Source organism: Erythrolamprus reginae, chromosome 2, assembly GCF_031021105.1.
Source record: "Erythrolamprus reginae isolate rEryReg1 chromosome 2, rEryReg1.hap1, whole genome shotgun sequence".
NCBI lineage: Eukaryota > Metazoa > Chordata > Lepidosauria > Squamata > Dipsadidae > Erythrolamprus > Erythrolamprus reginae.
The window spans coordinates 218,640,730-218,658,837 of record NC_091951.1 but is presented as its reverse complement, the minus strand read 5'-3'; the positions used below and the strand labels follow the sequence as shown (position 1 = coordinate 218,658,837).

Here is an 18,108-nt window from a genome sequence, read left to right as displayed (position 1 = left end):
GGGCAGAACCACCTAGTCGGTTCTGCTTTCCTGCGGGGAAGGATTGGAGCCAAGAACTCGAGCCGCAATAGAAAATGGTCTGACCATGAGAAAGGCAATGCTTCTAAGCCCCTTAGTCTCAGAACATTGACTCCCCTCATGCTCCTGATAGACTCATGCTCCTGATAGATCTCCGGCCCTCCCCGATTCCCTTTCTTTGGCTTGTACAACCAGCCTGGCAGCAGCAGGGAACACTGGATCACCCAGAAGCTGCAGGATGGCTATGAATCAAATGTTAACATACTTCCCTTCATTTATCCATTTATTTTCCTTCATTTCTTAATTATCTGTAGAATAATGGTCAGCATACCTGGACAAAATTGCCAAAGCATAATTCTCAACTGATTCTGAAAGAAAACATGTTTTCATCTTTAGCTTTTTAAAAAAAAAAAATTTGCAGATCAGTCCATACTGGTTGGAGCACATGCGGCTACGAGAGGAAGAGAGGCCGGACTCAGATGCTTCCTGATTCCCTTCATCCCAGAATCACCAACCTCGCCCTCTCCCCTTTGTGCTAATGGCTGCCCCCTTCTTCACATGGAATTGCCTGGCAGCGGGGAGAGAGTGGGAGAAGGGGGCAGTTGCTAGCAGAGAGAGGAGAGGGCAAGGTTGGTACTTCTGGGATGAGGGGAATCAAGAAGCATCTGGATCTTTCTCAGCAGCCTCTCTTCCTCTTGCCTTGGCTTGCCTCCCTCCCCCCACTTGCACACGCACAACCATAGAGAGGGATCTGGGTATGGGAGGATTGCCACAGAAAGAGGCAGAGCAGATGGGCACATCAAAGGGGGATCCCAGCAGACTCCTTGGATGCTGCCCCACAAGAGCCTCAAAGAGAGAGGAAAAAGACATAGATACTCCTAGCCCCAGAGGTAGAATCGGGATTGGGGGAACAAGCATTCTCCTCAAACTTAGAAATTGAGAGTAGCCAGCAATGTGAAAGAACCAATGAAAATTCTCCCTCCTGCTGCATCATCTTCAGATTCTCACTTGACTTCACCTGCTGGAGGAGAGAGTTCTGCACAGAGAGAGAAGCAGAGAAAGTGGGAGGGAAATCCCTTCAGTCTTTTGGGGAGGGCACAGCTCAAGGAAGGGTTCATGGCAGCTCTGGAGGAAAGAGTGGACTTCTTTTTGCCTTCCCCCCGGATCCTACCTGGGAGTTGCAATGGATGAACAAAATGGAGGCACAGACCACTCAGACTTGGAGGTCTCTGAGTCGGACGACTGGGGAGTCCTTTGGCGCCTTCACACACACACATAAATCTTGGTGGGAGTGTCTCTCCTCCAATCACGTGGGGTCACTGTTTTGCCCATCCCTCCCAAAAGTTTTTGCATTTTGAGTCCTTCCTGACAAAAGGACTGTTGGAGGGCAGGCTTTACCCCAGTGCCAGGAGTGAAATGCTACCGTTTTGGCCTAGTTTGGTGATTTCTGGTGGTTCACAGAGTTGTTATAGGTAAAATAGGAAGAAGATGATTTATTTATTTATTTATTTATTTATTTATTTATTTATTTATTTATTTATTTATTTATTTATTCTTTGTCCAATATACAATACATATGAGAGGGAATAGACATTAGGTAATATATTTAAAGATAAGAAGTAAAAAAGAAGAGAAGTGGATAGGAAGAGAATATATATAGAGGAGAGAATATATAAGATAAAAGGGGTAAGGAAAGAGAATTGGACAGGGGACGATAGGCACATCAGTGCACTTATGTACGCCCCTTACTGGCCTCTGAGGAATCTGGATATATTAAATATGTTGACTGTCTTGAACTATTTTTAAGAATAATAAAGCAGGATTAAAAAATTGAAAAGAGAATGAATGACCAACATAAACAAAATTCTGTGGCCTCTGTTGTCTCTACTGACTGCATGTAGACACAGGATTATTTGCAAACTAAGCGAAAATGAGTGCCTTTTAGTTTTGTAGTCTGTCAGAAACTACTACTCTTTCAGTCATTATTGATATGAATAATTTTTGGTCCAAATTTAAAAAAGAGATAGCTCTATAATTTTGAATTAATTGGCAGTCTGAATCTTTCTTAGATATCAATGGTATTAAAGCCATTGATCATGTGGGCGGTAATCTTGCTTTCTCAAATACTTCATTGAATAATTCTAACATTATGTCTTCCAATGGATTTTGTACAGTTTTGTATAATTCAACCGGTATACCATCAGGGCCAGAGGTTTTGTTATTTTTCAGTTTATTCAGAACTATCTTGAATTCTGTGATTGCAATTAATTTATTTGACATCTCTCTTTGATCCTCCATAATTTGTCTGATATATGTTATAATTTTTTCCTCTGACGTCTTCTCGGGCATATAGCTTTGTAAAAATGTTTAATATTATATTCTTCTTTTCTTTCCTATTGTGTTATACCCTTCCTTTCTCGTCCTGTAAGTTGTCAATCCTTTTTCCCTCTCATTTTTTCTCAATTTATATTTTAGCCAATGGTTTATTTGCATTTTCAAAATAATTTTGTTTGGCCATCCTAATTTTTTGTGCTAACTCTTCTTGAGTATTCAAGTTTATTTTATTAGTTAATTAATTTATTTGATTTTTTTAAATGCCGCCCTTCTCCTTAGACTGAGGGTGGCTTACAACATGTTAGTAATAGCACTTTTTAACAGATTCAGCATATTGTCCCCACAATCTGGGTCCTCATTTTACCTACATCGGAAGAATGGAAGACTGAGTCAACCTTGAGCCAGTGATGAGATTTGAACCGCTGACCTGCAGATCTAGCAGTCAGCTTTAGTGGCCTGCAGTACTGCACTCTACCCACTGCACCACCTCAGCTCATATATACATAGAAACATAGAAACAGAAGATTGACGACAGAAAAAGACCTCATGGTCCATGTAGTCTGCCCTTATACTATTTCCTGTATTTTATCTTAGGATGGATATATGTTTATCCCAGGCATGTTTAAATTCAGTTACTGTGGATTTACCAGTCACGTCTGCTGGAAGTTTGTTCCAAGCATCTACTACTCTTTGAGTAAAATAATATTTTCTCACATTACTTCTAATCTTTCCCCCAATTAACCTCAGATTGTGCCCCCTTGTTCTTGTGTTCACTTTCCTATTAAAAACACCTCTCCTGAACCTTATTTAACCTTTATTTATACTTATTTATACTTTATAAATACTTACACTTATTTATACTTTATTATATCTCTTTGTTCTTTTACACTTTTATTTTGGGAATCTTTTTGCAGTTCTACTTCCATTTTATTTAATTCTTCCTGTACCGTCTCTTTTTGTAACCTTGTTCTTTTATTTTTTCTTGCCAAGAAGGCTTATATTAATCCATGTATATAGGCTTTTGTTTTATCCCAGAGATTTTGCAATGATGTATCCTCATTTATATTAATTTTGAAAAATATTCTTAACTCTTTTCCCAACATTTCTCTGTATTCTTTATTTTTAACTAGAGACATAGTCCATCTGATTTTCCTTCTCCCTTTCCAGGTTATTCGATCTGCCCAAATATTAGGTTCTATATCAATCTTTTGTACCTCATTGCTCAATCCCCGGATCACCCAAGCCATGTCAATCCTTGACCAGGATATGGGTTCAAATAAAAATTATATTGCTCTTTTGTTTTATATTTCTCTCTCCCTACATCCTTAAGCCCAAATTCTGCCATCATTTTCCAGAACGATTTTGGAAATATATTCTTGATTTTATTTTGTTTTTTACCCTTATAATTTACTGTATTGTTTACTGTTGCATTAAAGTCCCTAACTATACAAATGTTTTTGTATCCCAGCTCTATTATTTTTTTGCGTTTTTAAATAAAATTCCAATTGGTTATTGTTAGGGGCATATATTGTTATTAATAAAATGGGTCTTTGTTCTGTTTCCAATTTAATCATTAATATTCTGCCTTCATAATTATAAATCAAGCTCAAATTTATTGTTTTTTTTTTCATATGAAGCTATTCCTCTCTTTTTAATTTGTTAAAGCTGTATAGATTCTCCCTAATTTTTTTATTTTTATTTTTGTCTTTTTTCTAGGTTTGGATGAAGAAGGAAGCCTCTATGTCTTTAAGGAGGATCATGTAATAGAGTTTGATGGGCAAATGTCAGCAGATGTCTTGGTTGAATTCCTACTGGATGTAGGTTCATCCTGTTTTCCAATAGAAATAATATATTGTCATTAATGCTAACTACAGGGATGTTCTTTTGCCAAGGAACACAAATAATATAGTGGAATACAAATAATATATTTTAAGATAAAGCAACAAACATTATTTCTATTCAAAACTAATGGTATCTATTATAAAGAATAATTCTCAAAATACTACTCTTAGATGAGCCCAAACTAATTTTACCAATAAATTCATAAGGAAAATCAACCTCAGCCACTCGATTTCACATGTTTAAAACAGAAGTTCTAGTATTTCAATTTTTCAAGGATTCAGTATTTCAAAGGTTGTCCATTCCATTACAGTCTATTTTTATAGACCCCCAAGTTGATAGTCAAGTCCACTTTTTAAATGGCAAAAATACCTTGTGGCATAAATTGCCTCCTCTTTAAAGCATATAAAAATATTGAAGGGCAACTTAGTCACAGGAGGATTGATCTATGAACATAAAATGTACAAGTTGTCTGAGCCACTGACCCTCATTATGCTGTGATAGTGAGTTTTTTAAAGTTTCTGTTCATGTTCTCTTTGACAAACAGTAATGTGATATAGACACTGAGACTACAACTTTCTAGGTTTGTCCTTGGATTCAGCATGAAGTTTTCCATCACTGCCTTTATGTTAAGTTGTTCCTGTCAAATTTTTTTCTTCCTGACAGCTGATGGAAGATCCTGTGGAAATCATTAACAACAAACTGGAACTTCAAGCATTTGACCACATGGAGGAGGAGATCAAACTTATTGGCTACTTCAAAGGAGAAGATTCAGAACGTGCGTTCTAAGTCATGATGAAATCTGAAGGGACCTGTAAAGCAGTATTATTATTTTTTCTTGGGTTGAAAGGAATTGATACATTTCTTAAAACATTTCTACATTCTTTACAATATGCATTGTGTAGAATAGTATAGATCTTCAGAAAAGGTATATATTTTCTATCCTTACCCAATTCTGAACACACTCATCCAAAGGTTTGAACAGTCCCTTGCATTACAAGGCAAGGTCCTCTGTTACATGTACAAGTAGTCTTCGACTTACAACAGTGTGTTTAGTCACTGTTCAAACTTACAATGGCACTGAAAAATGTGACTTATGCCTGTTTTTCACAGTTATGACCTTTGCAGCATGCCCATGATCAAAGTTCAGCTATTTGGCATCTGGTTCATATTTATGATGGTTGCAATGTCCTAGGGCAGTGATGGTGAACCTATGGCACATGTGCCACAGGGGGCACACTGAGCCATATCTGCCAGCACCAGAACCATTGCCCTAGCTCAGCTCTAGCGTGCATGTGCGTGCTGGCCAGCAGATTTTTGGCTCACACAAAGGCTCTGGGAGGACGTTTTCTGTTTCCAGAAGGCCTCCAAGGGCATGGGGGAGGGCATTTTGTCCTCCCCAGGCTCCATGGAAGCTTCTGGAGCTTGGGGACGGTGAAAAATGGGCCCACTGGACCCACCAGAAATTGGGAAATGGACAATTTCTGGCTTCCAGAAGGCCTCCAGGGGGTGGGGGATGCCATTTTAATCCTCCCCAGGCATTGAATTATGGGAGTAGGCATTCATGCATGCACAATAGAGAGCAGGCACGCGCTTTCAGCACTCGAGGAAAAAAAGGTTTGCCATCACTGTCCTAGGGTCATGTGCTCATCTTTTGCAACCTTCTGACAAACAAAGTCAAGGAGGTAGCCTGATTCACTTAACAACCAAGTTGCTAATTTATCAACTGTAGTGATTCACTCAACTGTGGCAAGAAAAGTTGTAAAATGGAGCAACACTCACGTAACAAATGGCTCATAGTTTTTTTGGCTCAATTGTGGTCGTAAATTGAGGACTATCTGTACTCCAATCTTATTGAGGTCTCTGAGTCTGTGATTCTGTATATACTGAATTAGAAATTAGGTATTTTCTGTGTGGCAATATTAAAACAAAACATATACTGAAATGTGATTCTCTGCGCTAGATTGGAAACACAGTACAAGTATTAAAAAAAATTGGAACCCAAAGCAGAGTGATTCAGGGACCAGAGGGAGGTGGGCATGCACCCACTAGATGAAAGATACTGACTGCTCAAGAGTTTTGGAGAATAAGTCTCTCCCCCCTCCCCACCACTTCTCAGTGGCAGCCTCCTATGTATCGGAAGACAACTATCATGTCACGTCTAATTCTTCTCTTTATTAGGCTAAAGTCTAATTCTTCTCTTTATTAGGCTAAAGCGACATACATGGTTCCCTTAGCTGTTTCTAGTGGAATTTATCCTGTAATCCCTTATCATCTTAGTTGCTCCTCCCTGCATTTTCCCTCTGGTCTCAGCATCTTTCTTGTATCATGGTGACCAGAATCCAATTGTGGCCTATTGAACTTCATTCAATAAAATCCTTGAACTAAGAGATTAGTCATAGAAACTTATAGCAGAGAACATATAATGATATTACTGTAATTTATTTTTCTACTTTTTATTTAAACTTAGAATGCTTTTTTACCACATAAAGTATGTGTATGTGATGGTCTGGTCTAGTGGTTAAGACACCAGGCTTGAAACCAGGAGACCATGAGTTCTAGTCCCATCTTAGCCATGAAAGAGAGCTGGATGATTTGGGCCGGTCTCTCTCTTTCAACCCAACTCATCTCATAGGGCTATTTTAGAGAAAATAGGGGATGGAAGATGTGTTGGGTATGTTTGCTGCCTTGGGTTAATTGTAAAAATAATAAAGATAAGTTGCAAATAAAATAAATAAATTTAGTATCTTAATTTGAAACACTGTAATCCTGATGTATGAAAAGTTCTCCCAAAGTTCCATTAACTATTCACCCAAATGTTCTTCTGAGGCCTGTATTGCTTAATAAGCCATTTTGATATAATTTACCTGTAAATAATACTTTTGACAATATTTCACAATGAATGATGGCTAGTATATGGGCTACAATCAGTGTTCCCTCTAATTTTTTTGGGGGGTGGGCGGAAAAGTATAGTGTCTGAGCGGCAGTCCCTTCGGGACTGGGCGGCACAGAAATAATAAACAAACAAACAAACAAACAAATAAAAAACCCACCCTGTTTTGCCTCAGAGAATTTCAAAATAAAATACTGTACTGTGTGTCTATAACAGTGAGCTCATAATAGGGCAACTCTATCAATATCAAAATGCCACTTAAATAGTTGAGCTAGTTTCAAACTAGATTTTGATTTTCTTTCTCTCTTCCTTACTCCCATTCTTTTTCTTTCTCTTTTCCTTCCTCTCTTTTTTCTATCTGTTTCTCTCTCTTCCTCTCTCTCTCCTTCCCTCTCAGTCTTTCCCTCTCGGCTTCTGGGCAGGTTTGGAAAACTCTGAGTTGATGATGATTTTTAAGTGAGCGATTGCTCACTGCTCAGCTTAGAGGGAACTATGGCTACAATGATACCAAATATTGTATTGATCTTAATTTAAACAAATAAAATGAGATTCTTTTTCCTCCTTCTCAGATTACAAAGCATTTGAAGAGGCAGCTGAACATTTCCAGCCTTATGTCAAGTTCTTTGCCACATTTGACAAAGGGGTAAGGACACCAAGATTCCCATGCTGACCTGGGGATTGAGAAAGGGGTAATCTTGAAGCTCTAGCTACATTTTATGATTCTTATTAGCTGGAACCATTTCAGTCGGCCTTGTAGCTAGAATGAAGTACTGTTTGGGTTGTTATGGTAGATGGACTAGGTCAGAAATTGAATTATGGTGAGGAGAAAGAACATGACCATTCTGGTTTTGTTGGGCATCTTGGCATGTTTTGTATGTTTCCTTTTCTGTTCTAAAATTTTCATTAAGGTTTTTGTCTGCTATCTTCTTCTTTCTCTCATTATAATTATTTACAGCTGTTTTTAGTATTTCTTTCTCTAGGAAGTCTCACCTATTTCTCTTTTCCTTTGAAACTCTTCCATGAAATATTGCTTATTGCCGAGTTCATTAAAACTAAGGGGAGGGGAGTTTAACTTCAAAGGTTGTGCTTGACTATAACCTCACCTATACATGATCCCTTTCCCAAATTTGCTTCCTACTGACTAAGTCAAGACTAGCTGGTTCTCCTGTGCCATCTCTCCATTGTCCACAGGAGAAAATTATCAGCATGACAAATCAGAAAGATCATGCTTGCAAGAGTTTATCTTCTAATCATTAGTAAGTCAATTGATAAGTATGACTTTATTTTTATCCCACCTTTATTTTTTATGAATAACTTAAAGCAGCAAACAAACCCAAACATACCCAATGCATTTTCTTCCTGCTATTACAACTTTGTCTGTTGGGCTGAGCTGAAAGTGACTGGGCCAAAGTCATCTCCCCCCTCCCCCCGTTTCTATGGCAGTCAAAGCAAGGAAGCAAACAAGCAAGCAGTGTGGAGCATTATCCAGGGTTAGCTTCATTTTAGATATCAAAATGTCTTTTGGCGGGCCCAAGGGAAAGAGCCTTCTCTGTGGTGGCCCCGGCCCTCTGGAATCAACTCCCCCCAGAGATTAGAACTGCCCCCACCCTCCTTGTCTTTTGTAAATTACTCAAGACCCATCTCTATCGCCAGGCATGGGGAAACTGAGACACCTCCCCCAGGCTTTTATATTTTATGTTTGGTATGTATGTGTTGCTTGGTTTTAAATGATGGGGTTTTATATGTTTTTTCCCTTTTAATATTAGATTTGTTCCACTGTAACATTGTTTTTATTATTGTTGTGAGCCGCCCCGAGTCTTCGGAGAGGGGCGGCATACAAATTTAATAAATTATTATTATTATTATTATTATTATTATTATTATTACTACTACTACTACTACTATTATTATTATTATTATTATTATTATTATTATTATTATTATTATTATTATTATTTTGTGGCTCCCAGTAGTTTCTTTTTTGTGGGAAATGGGTCCGAATGGCTCTTTGGTTGCTGACCATTGTATTAGGACAAAAAGGTCAATGATGTCATTTGAGCCCCACCCATCAAGTCACATGACCATCAAGCCATGCAGAGCAACAAAAAATATTAGGGGACTGGAGGCTAAAACATATGAAGAACGGTTGCAGGAATTGGGTATGTCTAGTGTAATGAAAAGAAGGACCAGGGGAGACATGATAGCAGTGTTCCAATATATCAAGGGTTGCCACAAAGAAGAGGGAGTCAACCTATTCTCCAAAGCACCTGAGGGTAGAACAAGAAGCAATGGGTGAAAACTAAACAGAGAACTGATTTAGAACCAAAGTGAATTTTCCTGATAGTTAGAACAATTAATCAGTGGAACAGCTTGCTTCCAGAAGTTGTGAATGCTCCAACACTGGAAATTTTTAAAAAGATGTTGGATAACTATTTGTCTGAAGTAGTGTAGGATTTACTGCCTAAGCTGGGGGTTGAACTAGAAGACCTGCAAGGTCCCTTCCAACTCTGTTATTATTATAATATTATTATCATGCCTATCCAATCACATGACCACCAAGTCTTGTCCGCCAAACAAGCCACACCCATAGAACTATTAGTTAAAAATTGAAACCACTGCACTAGCTTCTAGCTTGGTGCCTTAATCACTAAACAAAACTGGATTGTCTTCACTTTATTTGGTAAGATATATTGCACTTCTTCTGTTTAGTTTAGCAGCGCTAGTAGATACCAACAATAATACTCTTTTCATTTATTTCTTTATTTTGTGCAGCATTGTTAAGTTAATTTGTTTGGATTTTTGAGAAAGAAAGGTATTTTTAACACACAATGCAATCCCTCATTTTCTGTGTCTTCTGTTCCTTTTGCACAGTTAGTATATTTCAGTTACTATAATCCTGCGTTGGGATCACCTTCCCGCGTCTCTATTAGACCTATTTATAATATTTGCTTTCTGTTCTAAAAGCACAACATTTATAGACCATATTCTGAATATGAATGTATGAAGGCCATTAAATTATGAAGTTTTCAAATGTTTGGATGCTCCATCATTGGAGGTTTTTAAGAAGCATCTGTGTAGCTGCCATAGCATGTTAGGATAGGATTTGATATCTGGACTTCTAACAACAAATGCCTTATACACTCCGACTTCATTAGCCAGGAACAGGACTGCACGTAGGTCACAAAGTGAGTCTGCATTTCTGGTGAAATCTGCTTAGGAAGTGACTGGCCATAAAACGATTCAGTGGCTCTCCTCGAATAACAAGAATGTGTCAACAGGAAAAGAACTGTGTGATCAAAAGATGCAATTTACATTCCCTGGGGTAAACAGGACGAAGGCTGTGATAAAAGACCTTGCTTTGTGGTAAACAGGAGATAGCCGTATTAACAACAATAGGTCCCAGGAAATTGGCCACGAGAGACATTTGTTCAATAGAAACTAGTTACATGCCATATGGAGATGGGAAGGACTCGGAAGTTGTGTCATGTTTCAGAGTTATGTTATTGGATGTTTGTATATCACTTGACATGTACGTGTAAGCATTCCCATTTGCATATCCCCCCAATAAAAGGAGGTGCACAGCTCAATACTGTGTCATTTCACCCGGAGAGAAATGTGTCCAAGTTTTCTTTCTAGGATTCGCATTCGTGAGTGACCCCCCCATGGCTGGGGTTGCTCTAAGTCCCTTTGAAGACATCATTCCCCTCAGGGACTTTGCAGCACTCTCACATCTAGACAGCCCTTTGTCTAAAGTGGTATAGGGCAGTGATGGCGAACCTTTTTGAAAAATCATGTGCGCACATCCTATAATTCAATGTCTGGGCAGGGCAAAAACGGCTTCTCCCCGGAGGCCCTCTGGAGGCTGGAAATAGTCCATTCCCTAACTTCCGGTGGGACAAGTAGGCCTGTTTTTAACCCTCAGGCTCCAGAGACTTCCCTAGAGCCTGGGGAGAGAGAAAATGCCCTCCCCTGCCCCATAGGCCCTCCGGAAGCTAAAAACACCTTCCCAGAGCCTCTATGTGAGCTGAAAATCAGTTGGCTGGCGTGTGCATGCATACTAGAGCTAAGCTAGGGCAACAGCTCACGTGCCGGCAGATATGGCTCCATTTGCCACCTGTGGCATGCGTGCAATGAGTTCGCCATAACTGGTATAGAGTCTCCTGTTTGAAGATCTCAAAGGTCCCTTCCAACTCTGTTATCCTATATTTTATGATATATCCTAAACATTTAAAATTTTTCAGAATTTTATTTTTCAGAAATAGAAATTACTATTGTAAGCCTCTAATATACCATACTTTTTAGCAATGTAAATTACAATAATTTATCAATGTAACAGTTCTCATTTCTTATAGGTGGCCAAGAAATTGGGTCTAAAGCTAAATGAGGTGGATTTTTATGAACCGTTTATGGATGATCCCATCCGTGTTCCTGACAAGCCACATACTGAAGAAGAATTGGTTGAGTTTGTGAATGAGCACAAAAGGTAAAGAGAATGGCATAAGGATCATTTCACCTCCATTTCCATCAATATCTGTCTGTCTGTCTGTCTGTTTATCTATCTAATTTATATATAGAAGCTGCCTACTCACTCACAGCAACTCTAGGTTGCTTCCACCAAATGTGGAGGATGAGACCCACAACAGTCTTTGGCTGCCTACTCTAGTGGGTAGATGTAACTGGCATGACGTGGTCCCTCAGATAACCTGGTCTCAAGACATGAAGGGCTTTAAAGGTGACAACCAGCACCTTGAATTGCACTGGAAGCAAATTGGCAACCAATGCAGCTCCTGCAGGACAGGCAACACATGTCTGCACAAAGTCATGCATGTTGAATTCAAGTGTCAATCATTAAAAAATATTGAATTTATATTTTTCCCTCCTGAGCCTGGTAGAGTTATTATATCTAGTGTTTTGAAAGCTTCATTTTTGTCACGTTCTTCCTAAAACCTGAAGAAAGTTAGCATACATTTGGTAACTGAAAAGGAGGATCTAATGTCTGGATGCTTTCAAGGTCTCCATTTATCTGTGAAAAGTACAAAACAGTGGAGGTCTATTAAGTAGCACAAAAAGCATTCATCTCACAACATTGTAATTTACAGGGCTTTGCCTACATTCACTCCCCTATTCATTTCAATTTACTTGAATATCCAGTTCACATAAAGATTTTGCTATTCAACTTTTCTCTCAGGAAAAGAATCTCTTCTAGCTACCTTGAGCCTGATAGAATCAACCCTACACACGGCTGCTGTTTACATTAATACCATCTGCTGATGCTTTTCTCTTAACATCCTCTAGTCCATCTGTGTTTGTTGATGAGTGACTGTAATGTTTTATGTAATTGTTTCTAATCTGCCAGTCATGCTTTCTGAATCTGCTTTCTCTACTCATACTCTTATGAATTGAAAGAGAATTGAATAGAACTGAAAACTATTTGTTTCCCTTTCAGAGCTACACTGCGCAAGTTGCAGCCTGAAGACATGTTTGAGATCTGGGTAAGGGATGGAATAAACCTTATGGAATATTCATATAAAAAAGGCCCCGGATTAGTTAGAAAAGCTAAAATAGGGCCCTGCAGGCATTTGTAGTTTGAATGTGTGATTATTCATGCAACAGCCATTCATGCTCATCAAACTGGTGTTTCAACTGTTACAATGTCTTTATAGATGAGTAGTCTCAAAAATGATTGAGAAATTTCATTTGGTTCAAATAATGCCAGCAAACAGTTAATGAGATCATATTATGCTGGTGTTTTGCCATTTCAGGGCAAAATTCAAAGCAATAGTCCAAATCTATGAAGCCAAAGGGAACCTAGTACAGGATATCAAAAAAGGTACCCGTTCTTGCCTATCCTATCCTTGGATTGCTGAAATGGACCATAAGAATAACATTGAGTAACGAGGATAAAGGACTAAAGCTTAAAGCAAGGGCCAAATAGAAAAATCTGAGTCCAAAGGTGGAATGGAATTTGAGAAAATGTCTCAGACTTGACCGTTCCTAATTCTCTTCGGAATTGCAACATTCTGTTATTATAGCAGTAGTAAAATACTTTAGTATTAATAACTAAGGTGTTCAAAGCTGTAAGGATTTACAGTTGCTTTCTACAGTCTTTCTTTGTCCAAATGAGTTAAGAAGGATAGCCAGAAGATAAAAGGCCCTTTCAGTTGGGCCATCTTGCTTCACCTGATATTTTATATATTTTATATTTATATTATTTCACTATTTCTCCTAGTATAATATTGCTAGATTTATTATTGAAATTTTCAAACCCATAGCAACTGCTGTATTATTGCTGTTTACTATTTTATGTTATTGTGCCATTTTTCATAGTAGTTTTAATTTTTAAATCTTTTCTTGTATTTATATCCTGCTCAAAAGTTAAAAAGAAACAAATAAATATGGATTCAGGCCAGGATTCCTCCTCTTTTAATCCACAAAACTCAATCGAAGGCACTTTGTAAATGTCTGAACTGATTTCTGGCAGCAACAGGAATTGTGTACAAATGAAAAGACAGGTTAGAAGTGTTAAATCAGAGGCAGAGGCAAAAGGAAAGTGACAACAGCTCTTTATTTGATCAGCAGGAGCATCCAGAGAGCCCAGCTCGCAGTCTGGAAAGAATCTAGCGAGAGATTGAGAAACCCTGGCAAAAACCCACACTTATATACTTTGTTGCCAGCGCTGGGATTGGTGACATTGATTCCAGTACTCGTGCTGAAGCTCCTGATTGGTCGTCTATGCAGGCTTCCTATTGGTCAGCCTGCAGGCTCCTATTGGCTGTGTCTGATCCAATCAGGAATCTGTGTCTGATCCAATCAGGGATCTGTGTCTGATCCAATCAGGGATCTCTCTTCGTAACAGCATGCAAAACATAACATCCCTCCCCCCATAGTCCTTTTACAATTGTCAGTCATTTAGATAGGCTACGTAGTCCTGTAACCTGATTGGTGGTCTGGTCGCCCGGCCGGACCTGCGCAGTTCAGTCTGCTGTGAGCTGTCTTCCTGGGCGGCTGGCTCTTGTGCTGCTCCGTCCTGGCAAGGGTTGCCTTGGCCCGTGGACGATGGTGCGGTCTCACCTCCGCTGGCCGCCGGGGCTCCCGGACAGCCATCGTTGGATGCCAGAAGATGGTGCGGTGAGTAGGATGGCTGTTCTATGCGATTTTCTGTGGGGAAAATGTGATCGTTATTTTGTGGGGACTCACCCGGGTGTCGCTTCCTGATTTGGTCGATGTGTCTTCGCCAGATTTTCCCATTTTGTAGCAGAACCGTGTACGACTTGTGGCCGGTTCTTTGATCTATGATGCCCTCCCTCCAGCGGAGGTTGGAGTCAAAGTCTTTGGCATACACTGGGTCGCCCGATTCGAAGGTTCTTTCCGGATCTGTTGTTGGTTTGTCTTTTTCCTTTGTGTATTCTGGGTGCATTCTGTCTAGAGGGGAGCGGAGCTTTCTTCCCATGAGGAGTTCCGCCGGGCTTTTCTTGGTGCTGGCTGAAGGGGTGATGTGTTGGGCCAGTAGGAACTCATCTATTTGTTGTTGCCAGTCTCCGGTTGGTGCTCGGTGAAGAGCCTCTTTCGTGAACCTCACCATTCGTTCAACCCGGCCGTTAGAAGCCGTGAAGAGGGGCGCAGTTAGTGCATGCCGGATCCCTCGCTCGGCTAGGAAGATTTCCATTTGTCTAGATGTCAGCTGGGGGCCATTGTCGGAGACTAGGACATCTGGTAACCCATGTGTGGAGAAAATTTTCCGCAGTGCCTTTATTGTAGCTGCCGTTGTAATTGAGGTCATTAGAATTACCTCGAGCCATTTTGAGTAGGCGTCTACTACGATTAGAAAGGATTGTCCTGCCACTGGTCCTGCGAAGTCTATGTGAATGCGAGACCAGGGCCCTTTTGGTGTTTCCCACTCCGTTGGCTTGGTTTTGGGTGGATCTGGTCGAGTTTGCTGGCACGGGTTACATGTTGCTACCCAGGTCTCAATGTCCTGATCCAGCCCGGGCCACCATAAATGACTCCGAGCCAGACTCTTCATTCGTACCATGCCCGGGTGCCCTTGATGCAGTAATTTTAACGCTTTTTTCTGTAGCTGTTTTGGAACTATTACCCGGTCGCCCCACAATATGCAGTCCCTTAACACGCTCAGTTCCGTTTGTCTGTTTTTAAAAGTTTGAAATGCCTCTCCCTGGATTTTCTCTGGCCACCCCCTCAGGACCCACTGCTTGACTTGAGACAATACCGAATCTTTATTTGTCTCCCGGGCAATTTCCTCTGCGCTTATTATCGGGTTCTCCTGCATTTCAATTAGCAATATGCCCATGGCTGGGGCTGGGTCTATTACCAGGTCTGTCTGGGGGCATCTGCTAAGGGCATCTGCATGGCCGATTTCCTTCCCCCCTCGGTGTATGAGAGTGTAGTTGTAGGCTGCTAGGAAGATTGTCCAGGGGGTCATTCTCGGGGAAAGGAATGCGGGCGTCTGTTTGTTTCCCGCTAAGATTCCTAATAGGGGTTTGTGGTCTGTAATCAAGGTGAATGGGTGGCCAAATAAATACCCGTGGAATTTTTTGACGCCTGTGACTAAAGCTAGCGCTTCCTTGTCCAGTTGAGAGTAGTTCCTTTCTGCCGGGGACAAGGTCTTTGAGTAGAAAGCGATGGGGGCGTCCGTGCCGTCTGGGAACGTGTGGCTGAGGACGGCTCCTATGCCGAACGGTGAGGCGTCGCAGGTTAAGGTCACGGGCATAGTCATGTTGTATTGCACGAGAACACTGTCTGATGATAGCATTTCTTTGATGGCTTGGAAAGCGTCCTGCTCAGCCAGTCCCCATGTCCAGGCTGTTCCTTGCTTAAGTAGGTGATGAAGCGGCTCCGCTGTTGTGGCTTTCTGCTTGAGAAAGATGGAATAGAAGTTTAGTAAGCCCAGAAATGATTGTAGTTCCGTTTTGTTCGTTGGGACAGGGGCGTTTTTTATTGCTGAGACCTTTTCTTCTGTTGGATGGATCCCCCTTTTGTCTATGGAGAAACCCAGGAATTTCGACGCTGGGGACTGCCCAAGAACACTTTTCCGATTTTATGCGGAGGCCTACTTCCTGAAATTTAGTGAGTACTTGTCGAATTCTTTCCCATAGCTGGGGGGCTGATGTTGCGGATATTAACACGTCATCGAAATATGGCACCACCCCTGGGATTTTGTTTAGCAAGCGTTCCATGAGGCTTTGAAAAATGCCTGGGGCGGTAGCTACCCCAAACTGTAACCTTGAACATTTGAATGCCCCCCGGTGAGTCACGATTGTCTGGGCTTCTGCAGTTTCCTCTGAGACTGGTAGTTGCTGATAAGCCTGGGCCAAATCAATCTTTGCAAAGACAGAGCCATTTCCCAGAGTATGTAATAGCTGCTGAACTACTGGAATCGGGTAGGCATTGTGTTGCAAAGCCCTGTTAATCGTTGCTTTGTAGTCAGCGCATATGCGAACTGAGCCATCGGGTTTTAGGGGGAGGACGATTGGGGTCTCCCATTTGGCGTGGTCAATTGGTATGAGGACTCCATGGGCGATTAATTTATCTAGTTGCTGGTCGACCTTTGGGAGTAATGGCAAAGGTACCCTCCGGGGTTTTAGGCGAATTGGGGGTATCGATGGGTCGAGGTTGAATGATATTGGAGTGCCCTTATATGTGCCCAGCCCTGGTTTGAATACGTCAGCAAAGTCCTTCATTATGTCTTTTGGGGGCATTCTTTGGTCAGTAACGGAGTGAATGCTTGTGATGCTCATGCCTAGTGGCTGGAACCAATCTAGCCCCAACAGGGTGTGTTTAGGGCCGTCTACGACAATTAGTGGCAACAGTCCTTTGAAATGATCAGAGCATACAGGCACATCGATAGACCCCAATACTGGAATGGTATTCCCTTGAAAATCTGCCAGTCCAAAAGTCCAGGGGGTTAGTTGGTCTTTTAGTATATGTGGCAAATATAGGTGGAATTTGTGCCACGGCATTATGGAGTAGCGGGAGCCCGTATCAATTTCCATCTTACAGGGGCGATTGTTAATTAGAAGGGAGGTGAAAAGTTTCCCCTGGGCCGGTGTAGAGTTGTGGTTAATTGAAAAGGGGGAATTACCTTTGCGGGATCCTGAGTGAAAGCCTGTGGACTGCTTGAAGTTCCCGCAGTTATAGGGAGCGTTGGAATTCCCGCCTGTGGCTGGCTGGCGCTGCCAGGGTTGGTTGAAGTCCCCTGGGGCGGGCGCTCGGCAAACTTCGGCGATGTGCCCTTTTCTATGGCATCGGCGGCAGAGGGCATCTTTGAAAGGGCATCGGGATCGGGAATGGGAGCCATTGCAGCCAAAACATGGTGGGAAAGGTCGCCGAGGGTTGCCGTATTGTGAGGAGCGGCGGATCTGAAGGCAGTAGTCTTCGTCAGTTGCTGCTTTGGACGGTTGTTCGGCGGAGTGTCCCGTGTGTGATGGGGTGATTTCTGTCACCTTGTGCACGGGTGCAGCTGTGCGTTTGAGTTCGGCGGCGGATGCATCGGAGATCTCAGCAGCTTTGACAGCTTTCATGATGTCTTGTAAAGACGTTGCTCATCCCGAAGATTAAACGGTCCACCAGGTGTTCCTCTGGCTCTTTGTACTTGCATTTCATTAGCAGGGCACGCAGTCGGGTGACAAAGTCATTTATGGATTCGCCTTCAGCCTGTTTTAGCAGAGAGAATTGGTGGCGGCTGAGGCGGACAGGAGTTGTTGGCTGGAAATGGGTTGCGAGTTTCTCTTGTAGCACTGCCCAGGAGATGTCCTCTATGGATTCTTGGTCTGCAAGTGTGGTGGCCAGGTTGTAGACCATGGGGCCGCAGTAGAGGAGGAAGATCGCTCGTTTTCTGTTGTCTGTGGCATCGTCGAGGTTGTTTGCTTGAAGGAAGAGTCGAAATTTGGACATGTATGCTGTCCATGTGTCCTCTTCAGGGTTGAAGAAAGGTAGAGCGTGGGGTATCGGTGTAGCCATCTCTGGTTCTTCCACGGAGGTTCGAAGCCCCTCGTCGCCACTGTTAA

At 41.5% G+C, this 18,108-nt stretch overlaps 1 protein-coding gene across 4 annotated transcripts in view; it reads left to right on the top strand.

Moving 5' to 3' along the window:
* LOC139158812 (calsequestrin-2) overlaps window positions 1–18,108 on the top strand; it is a 66,752-nt gene that overhangs the window by 36,678 nt on the left and 11,966 nt on the right. For all 4 annotated transcript variants that reach the window (XM_070736152.1, XM_070736151.1, XM_070736149.1 and 1 more), the window contains exons 4-8: window positions 4,069–4,169; window positions 4,858–4,969; window positions 7,654–7,727; window positions 11,437–11,567; window positions 12,531–12,576. In XM_070736152.1, coding sequence (XP_070592253.1) covers window positions 4,069–4,169; window positions 4,858–4,969; window positions 7,654–7,727; window positions 11,437–11,567; window positions 12,531–12,576 — 464 coding nt within the window. The remainder of the gene's footprint in view (window positions 1–4,068; window positions 4,170–4,857; window positions 4,970–7,653; window positions 7,728–11,436; window positions 11,568–12,530; window positions 12,577–18,108) is intronic.